The sequence below is a fragment of the Mandrillus leucophaeus genome, unplaced genomic scaffold, assembly GCF_000951045.1.
Source record: "Mandrillus leucophaeus isolate KB7577 unplaced genomic scaffold, Mleu.le_1.0 Scaffold136, whole genome shotgun sequence".
In the NCBI taxonomy this organism is placed as follows: domain Eukaryota; kingdom Metazoa; phylum Chordata; class Mammalia; order Primates; family Cercopithecidae; genus Mandrillus; species Mandrillus leucophaeus.
Genome location: NW_012101321.1, coordinates 238,201 through 247,276, shown reverse-complemented (window position 1 = coordinate 247,276; position 9,076 = coordinate 238,201). Strand labels below are relative to the sequence as shown.

Here is a 9,076-nt window from a genome sequence, read left to right as displayed (position 1 = left end):
ATTTCCTGACCTCATGATCCGCCCGCCTCAGCCTCCCAGAGTGCTGGGATTACAGGCGTGAGCCACCACGCCTGGCCTAAATATTTTTAATGAAATTATTTAGCTGCCATTTTTACCCTTAATGTTATTGTATAATGGTATTATATAATAATTGAAATCAGTTGGCCATTATGAACTGGTATACATGAGCATTAAAATGCCCATCAGTTTCACTTGCTTATAGATACGTCCTAATTCTTCCAATTGGAATAAGAAAATATATTTCATGATAATGGCAGTAATATATGTCTCTCTGAACTGAGTGTATAAAACATTTAAAAATCCAAACTGTATTGTTGATCAGTGTATTAGGAAAATAATCATTCTGCTGCTATACTTAAATTAGTTAAGCATTTGTTGGAAAGTTGTGATTATTTTAAGATATATGTAGATAAATTGGAATGAACATGAGAAAGAATAACATACAATGATTACCATTTGGAAAACAGGTCTTACGAAAAAATCTTAAAGGAATTAGGACTGTGTTAGCTCTCTGGAAAGATGACTAAATGATAAATTATGACTATTTGCTTAAACAGTTAACAAGGAGAGTATTAACCATCTACTTTTTCATCTATCTAGTGCAGATTTAAAAGTTATACTTCAACTTAAAAACAACAAATATTGAAATCTGCCTAGCACCAAAGATGTTACAGAATCAGTAATAGTGGAAATCATGAATAAATCAAAGCTCGTAAGAGTTAAGTGTACTTTGTACCAGGGTTTTGTTTTAATGGGGGTGTAAATCTTTGTACATATGTATTCATCTTCTAGATTTTTGTTGTTGAGATGAAATAGATTTAATTCCCCAAATTTAGCCAGTTAGTAAGATCCTGTATTATTGAGAGATCCTATATTATTATTTATTTTTTAGTTGGTATTGGTGAATGATTTTGGTAACAGTTGTTTAAAAGCTTAAAGTATTAAAGATACAGAGAAGCAATAATTACCTTTGAAGGTAAATCAAAAAAGCTGAAGTCCCAGTTACAGCCACACTACATTATTTGCTATTTTACTTTGGAGAGTTACATTTCATTTGTTATATATGTTATACACATCTCATGTAGTGCCATGGTTTATTTCTTATGCAAGATTAATAAACTGTAATAACTAGAACAATAGAGCTCCTATTCCTGGGGTCAAGACATGGAAGTACGGTAGTCTTCTTTTATTTTACACTTTCTTATTTAGAATCCTTTATGCCTTTGACAATAGAGATACAGTCTTTGTTTAAAATGGTGATCGGACTGGATAACCTATTAAAATGCCTTCCAACTCAGCAAGTAACTTATAGATTAATGATTTCTGTATTGAATTTAATAATGGAGATATTATGGTGTTCAGAACATCTGAGTCTCTAATAAGAAACTATTTGAACCTTTCTGAGCTTCATTAATCTTACCGTTTAATGTGAGAGTTTAGTTGATTTCCATTATCCCTTCTGGTTTTAAATTTTATAATTTAACAAATTTAAAGAGACAAATTTATCTCTCACTTTGAAAGTTAACAACAATCTATTTAGTTTAGGTCTATTGCGTGTTTGAATTTTAATGTGAGATCCAGTTCAAGTTAAGGTTTATTTTATACTATTAGAACTCGTGACTGTTTCTGTATCAGAATTTAGTGCAACTGGGATATGACCAATTAGTACTAATAGTAAGTAAAGAAAGTAGACGTGTCTTTCTTATTAGGAAATTTAATTATGAACGTAATGCATTATATTTTTTCCAGAGAACTGGGGAAGAGTGTAGTTGAAATAAAAGTACATTATAGACATTAAAATATTCTCAGCTAAACATGGAAGGACTTTAATAATTTTTCAGTTTTAAAAATTTATTACTCCTTTTTTTTGTTTGTTTAATGCTAGACATTAGCAACAATGTTGGGTAATCAGTGTTTCTTTCTTTTTTTCTTTTTTTTTTTTTAGTTGAGACAGGGTCTGGCTCTGTCACTTAGGTTGGAGTGCAATGGTGCAATCTCGGCTGACTGCAGCCTCCTCCTCCTGGGCTCAAGCAGTCCTTCTATCTCAACCTCTGAGTAGCTGGGACTACAGGCTTGTGCCACCATGCCCAGCAAGGTGGTGTTTTGCCATGTTGCCCAGGCTGGTCTTCAACTCCTGAGCTCAAGCAATCCACCTGCCTCTGCCTCCCAAAGTGCTGGGATTACAAGCATGAGACACAGCTCTCAGCCAGTAGTCAATATTTCTTACTTTGTAGATAATTAAGGCTCAGAGGTGTTTAGTAATTTGCCAGGGTGTTCCTGATATCATGTGGTAGATAGAGCCAGAATTTTAAACTCAGTGTTAGAATTTAAAACTTAGTTGTGTTTCATTCAAAAATGGTGTTGTTTCCTCTGGTTCTCAAACTTAATTGTGTTTGAGAATCATCTTGAGTGGCTTTTGCAAAAGATGCCTGTTTCAGTGAAAATCAGTAGATCTTGTTGAGTATCCCAGGTACGTTTGAAAAGCTCCAAAAGTGATTCTTATAATGTCAAAAAATACTCTATATCAGCACTTCTCACATTTCAAAGTACATACAAATCACCTGGGGAAATCTTATGAAAATGCAGGCTTGGGTTTAGTAGGACTGGGGCAGGGACTGAGATTTTGCATTTCTAACAAGCATCCAGGCGAATTGCAGAAGGTCGCCTACGTCCACATTATGAATAGCAATGAGACACACTATGTGACATTTGGTTTATGATTTGAAATTTTTGGCTGCAATTCCTGTGAAGGCTATAATTCATTCACATTTCTTGTAAGAGATATGAAAGCATGTTTTAATATCCCTTACATGCCTTTGAATTTTTACTTGAAGAGCTTTTCCTTCATATATGAGAGTAGCAAGTTATGAAATATTTACCGAAGCTTTATCATGCAACTATGGGACTGTATTCACATTCTGTTAACTGATTTTGGAAATAGTAGAGTCCAGTTAAAATCCTGGTTAGATGTCATCTTACCAGATTTCATCATATAGTTACATATTTTGTTTCGTTTTGATAGTTTGATGAAAAGTTTATATAAAAAGTGAGCCTGGTAGCATACATTTATTATTAGTCCTTCCCTGAAAGAAAATAAATATATTAATTCCAATTTTTAATCCTAGTGTTTGAATATTTTAAAGGAAATATCAGTAACCCTATATTCAAAATGTACAGTATGTGGAGGAGGAAAAGGATTTTCACAGTTAAAATGTCTACCTTTTCAGGTTCCCCAGCACCGCCACTGCCATCTGTTATGTCTCCTAGCAGGGTTGCAGCTAGTCGACTGGCTCAACAAGGAAGTGATTTAATTGTTCCTGCAGGTATTCACTGCACTGATTGGATAAAGCCCTTCTTGCTACTGCTGAAGCTACACTAATTTACTCAGTTTCATAATCACTTGCTTTATATTCTTAGGTGTGTGTTATTCTGACTTTTTTGGTGGCTGTCTTATTAACAATAAAGGAAATAATTTTTCTAACTGTATCCTATCTTTCTGGCTTTTCAGAATAATTAGGCTGTATCTCATAGCTGAAACTTAATCCGTTTTAAAATTAAAACATTATAAAATTTGATTTGCTTTAAAACATTCTTTCTTTGCTCTGGAATATGTAGGTTTACCATTTGATCATAAACTCTCATCTTTGCAGCTCTGCCTTCTATTTTCAGTTAAAGGAAAAACAACCTTCAACAATTAGGTTGGTTGTTTTTAAGAATGGGTTAAGTGAAAAAGGTCTTGTCTTCTTACTTTTAGCTTTAACTTACAAATAGTTTGCAGATTGCAACACAATACTATTAATTTACCAATTATACCCAATGAAAAATACTTGGGAAAATCAGTATCTTCACATTCAATTTGCTCTGCACTTTACTGTTACTGGACTATAAAAATGGGAGAGAAAATGAACTCCACGTTTCTTCTTATATGAAATGTTAACATTTATATTTTGTTTTGTGAGAATTTTGTAAATTCTTAAATGTGTTCTATTTTATATACCATTCTTGTTCTTGGACTGGTAAAGCTATGGGAAAGATTGGTCTGGTTATAGGAATAGGTAAGAGAAGAAATTTTTGCCGATCCTAAGTTTTCTCTTTATTTCATTATTCTTTTTAAATTATTAGAAACTTTCCATCCCGAAACTGAAATGAAAAATATTTTGACTATGAAAAGTATTTTACTATTAAGAAGTGTATAGTTGTAGAGTTGCTTTCATATCAAAAATTCTTAATTGTTGGAAGAGTACATTGTCAGGAATTTACACTGCTTCTTTATTCATTATGGCTGTTTTTGGTTTTCTTGCCTTTTTTGTGTGATCTTTTGAGAAAAAAGAGGTACAATGTAGATCTGGTTTCAACCCAGCCTTTCATACTAGTGATAACATATCTTTAATGACTATTTGAATTGAACAACTATATGAAATTTGAATTATTTTTTTCAAATTCTCCAAAATTATAGCAACATTCTATTGTTGTTGTAGTCTGCACATTACAATGAAAGATCACTGTGGGGAATACGTGTAGCCATTTAGATTTTTATTGACCAAGATACTTCTTTTTTAGTGTCATTAGTGTATAAGATTAGTTGTGGAAATTTTGTTTTTCTTAAAGTAAACCACAGCTTATATAGAAAATAAGGCTGATTGCAGCAGGTTTGTTTTTTGTTTGTTTGTTTAAAGAAGACAGATAAGTCACATGGCATTTGTGTTTAATGGACAGAAGTGTTGTTTAAGTAATTAGGAAACTATCCTCAGCGATTCCAGGAAGTTCTAGTTCTTTACTTTGTGGGAACCTTTTTTCTTTTTTTTTAGATGCATAAGTATTTTAATTTGAACAATGTCAGGGTTTTGTTTTCTTTCCCTGCTTGTCTTCATCTGGATTGTGTTTTTATCTTTTGTTACCTTGCAGGTGGCCAGAGAACACAGACAAAAAGTGGACCAGTTATTCTAGCAGATGAAATTAAAAATCCTGCAATGGAAAAGTTAGAACTTGTTAGAAAATGGAGTCTAAACACCTATAAGGTTTGTAATTATTTAATGTTTCCACCCTAAGTGGCTCTAAAAATTTTTATTTATATGTCGATTCAAGTCATTATGTTGCAATTAAATGCATATAGAGAAGAGAAAATGCCATCTAAACACGGTAGAAATACAATTAGAAAATGAAATATTCATTGTATCATTGATCTTTGCATGTAATTTAAGAATTTAGTACAAAAGAGTAAAGCTACTAAAATGCTTATTAACTGATAATGTACATAATTGAAGACATGTACTGCTTTGGAATTTATTTAGCTGCTACTATAGATACATTTGCTCCTTCCCCTCCTTTTGATACTTTATAGGAGCTGAAGGTCAAGAGAGGTATATTAGTTCCACAAAGTTTGAAATTCTGTGATTTTACTATAATAACTAAGCATTAACTATATGGACAACACTGGATTGCAAGTGAGTTGTGTTTCTAAAGTTTGTTAACATTCTTACTTGCATTGCTTCAGAGTAATTGGTGATTATTTTTCTTACGCCCTCCATAAAACAAATAAGCAAATTATTTAACCCATATTGTATTTGATGTATTACAAACAGCTCAACCCCCAAATCCACTTAGTACCTTTTGAATTTTAACAGGGACAAGACTGTAGAATTCGTGGAATAGTTAGGATGAAAGCCCTAGCACGCAGGTTAGAGCATTAGCCACAATTCTCCCTATATTCGTGAACTGATTGTGGGTCTAGTGATTGGTAAGTTAGGAATTGTCTATATTTTATACAGAACAGGCCTTTCTTACATCTTCTCAATAGTAAAACAGAAGTGAATTTATTCTTTCAGTTAATGCCTTAAAAATATGATCTAGAAGTCTTCTTCAAAAGTGTAGGTTTTCTTAAGATGGTAACCTCCCTGAAACATGTTACGTGACTCTGTCCAAAAATTATTTAGCTCATGTCAGTGTAGAATCTGAGAAATCCCAATGGTGGTCTTCAAAAAGTGATGCCTGCTTAAACTAAACTCTTCTTCTAAAATATTCACAGATTTCTATTCCATCTTCTTGCTGATTCCACATAGCCAGTCAGTCATTAAGTCCTATGCATTCTGCCTTCTTAATATTCTTTCACCTTTTCCCCTGCTGTCAATCCCAGCCTTCACAGCCATAGTTCATATTTATTACTCTCTCACATTCCTGTAACAACTTCTTAACCAATTCTCTAAGATTACATGTTCCACCCTGCCTAACGTGGGTTCCCTCTTGCTTAAAATCCTTCAGTCAGTCCCCACTGTTTTTAGAGTGGCATAAATCTGACCTCTATCTACCTTTCCCACTTTGTCTCTGCCTCTTTTCTATCTATGGATCAAGTTATTCATACCAAATTACCCAGAAACTTCCTAAACAATCTGTGCTTTCTCATACTTCTGTAACTTTGTTCATAAGGCTATGTTTGCCTACTGCTTTGAATTCCCTTTCTAGCATGAAGCTAGACTGAGCAAGTTTAAGCTTTTTGTTCATTTGACCCTTCCTCTCATGTTGTTTACTTGATGTTTTCCTTCTTCGTTATCTATTTATTCCTATGTGTTTATGTATTATTATCTGTTTCTTGTCTTGCATCTCTTATCTCTACAATAATCTGAGTTGAATCACTATTAAGATTCCATATTTATCTCGTATTAATATGGCACATTTAGCCTATTAAAAATTTGTGCTAATGAAAATGACAACACTTTAAAATGTTATACATATGGTATAATACTATGTGAAGGAGGCATTATTTTCTTTATATGTTTATTCAAGTCATTATGTTGCAATTAAATGCATATAGAGAAGAGAAAATGCCATCTAAACGTGGTAGAAATACAATTAGAAAATGAAGTATTCGTTTCATCATTGATCTTTGCATGTAATTTAAGAATTTAGTACAAAATTCTTTTTATTTTACTTATTTTTAAATGACAGTTTTTTTCAGTAGAACTTAACTTGAATATTTTAATCTAGGTCAAAAAAGAAAAAGAAAGTATCTGACTTACATGATTCTATGGAGTTAATAGTCCAGTGTGTCCAGCCCGACATATTCCACTCAACCAAAAAAAGTTCATAGTGTAATGACCTTATGGGGTCTACATGACTCTCTGTGTTCTTACTGCTTTTTGAGCTTCTCAGCTCAAATTTTAGCTAATGTTGGGCATTCACTGTCATTTGTATAATGCTTCAAATACTGATTTTGATTTGGTTGACTTAAGACTGTGCTTGTTGTCCATTTTACTGTTTGTTGTTTGTGTAGATAGGGTCTCACTCTGTCACCCAGGCTCAAGTGCAGTTGTATGATCATGGCTCACTGCAGCTGTAACCACCTGGACCCAAGTGATCCTCTCACCTCAGCCTCCTGAGCAGCTCGGACTATAGGCAGGCATCACCACTCCTGGCTAATTTCTTATTTTTTGTAGAGATGGAGTCTCCCTGTGTTGCTCAGGCCGGTCTCGAACTCCTGGGTTCAAGCAGTCCTCGCACCTCAGCCTCCCAAAGTGCAGGGATTTGCAGGTGTTGAGCCACCACGCCCGGCCCCATTTTACTCTCGAATAACTTGATTCTGGCTGTGTCTTTGGTCCTCTCCTTCCTGCTTTCTACCTGTAATTTCTTCTGTTTCTATTCTTTAACAAATGCTTTAATGCTTTTCCGCAAAGGGAATATTTAGCACTTCATTTATTGGTTGTTAATTTTGGTCCCAAGACCAACATGGTGATTCAAAGCAAATATGTAATAGGAGCAATTTTAGGTTTAGACATTGAACCTATCTTCTTAAATATTATTTTAATCTACCTGATTTTATTCACAAAATTTGAATCCAAAATCTATTTCTTATTTATTTTCATCTACAGAAATAGTTGAAATAATAAACTGTGGTTTATGTTTTTTATTTTTATTTTTCCTAGTCTAGAATAGAGTGCTTTTTGAAGTTTGTCTTTAAAAAAAAAAAAAAAAAAGGAAGAATCATCTCAGTTTCAGCATTCAGAGCTATTTGGCATCTTTCCCAAACTTTTTCCTTAATGTTTAAGAATTTGCCATTAGCATTCACACACTTATCAAGTTAACGTTTGATGTGTTTAAACCAGTATCTTTTAAACTTTCATGCCTGTTTTTCCTGTCATATTGCCTCATTCATTTATTGGTTGACCTCCTTCCCCTGTTCATTTTCCTTTTATGCTACCTTCTCTGTCCCTTACCTTAATAATCCTTGTTGTATTTGTTAGTTGTTGCCATAAGTTTCTTCTTTTGCTTGTCCTTAAATATCTTTATTCTCTTTTTTGGCACTGCAGAAGAGCTCTTGGTGCTACTTGATATGGTTTGGCTGTGTCCCCACCCAAATCTCAACTCGAATTGTATCTCCCAGAATTCCCATGAGTTGTGGGAGGGACCTAGGGGGAGGTAATGGAATCATGGGAGCAAGTCTTTCCCGTGCTATTCTCGTGATAGTGAATAAGTCTCACGAGATCTCATGGGTTTATCAGGGGTTTCTGCTTTTGCTTCTTTCTCATTTTCTCTTGCTGCCACCATATAAGAAGTACTTTTCACCTCCTGCCATGATTCTGAGGCCTCCCCAGCCATGTGGAACTGTTAAGTCCAATTAAACCTCTTTTTATTCCCAGTCTCAGGTCTGTCTTTATCAGCAGTGTGAAAACCAACTAATACAGTAAATTGGTACCAGGAGTAGGATGTTGCTGAAAAGATACCCGGAAATGTGGAAGTGACTTTGGAACTGGGTAACAGGCAGAGATTGGAACAGTTTGAAAGGCTCAGAAGAAGATAGGAAAATGTGGGAATGTTTGAAACTTCCTAGAGACTTGTTAAATGGCTTTGCCCAAAATGTTAATCGCAATATGGACAATAAAATCCAGACTGAAGAACTTATTGGGAACTGGAGCAAAGGTGACTCCTGTTACATTTTAGCAAAGAGACTGGTGGCATTTTGCCCCTACCCTAGAGATTTGTGGAACCTTGAACTTCAGAGAGATGATTTACGGTATCTGGCAGAAGAAATTTCTAAATTTCTTTCTTTTCTTTTTTTTTTTTT

General features: G+C 34.1%; 1 protein-coding gene across 6 annotated transcripts in view; it reads left to right on the top strand.

Moving 5' to 3' along the window:
• The window catches only part of ARFIP1 (ADP-ribosylation factor interacting protein 1), a 145,209-nt gene that overhangs the window by 94,804 nt on the left and 41,329 nt on the right, over positions 1 to 9,076 (top strand). For 3 of the 6 annotated variants that reach the window (XM_011973218.1, XM_011973220.1, XM_011973219.1), the window contains 2 exons: positions 3,249 to 3,344; positions 4,927 to 5,039. In XM_011973218.1, coding sequence (XP_011828608.1) covers positions 3,249 to 3,344; positions 4,927 to 5,039 — 209 coding nt within the window. The remainder of the gene's footprint in view (positions 1 to 3,248; positions 3,345 to 4,926; positions 5,040 to 9,076) is intronic. The other 3 variants (XM_011973221.1, XM_011973223.1, XM_011973222.1) reach the window with 1 other exon arrangement.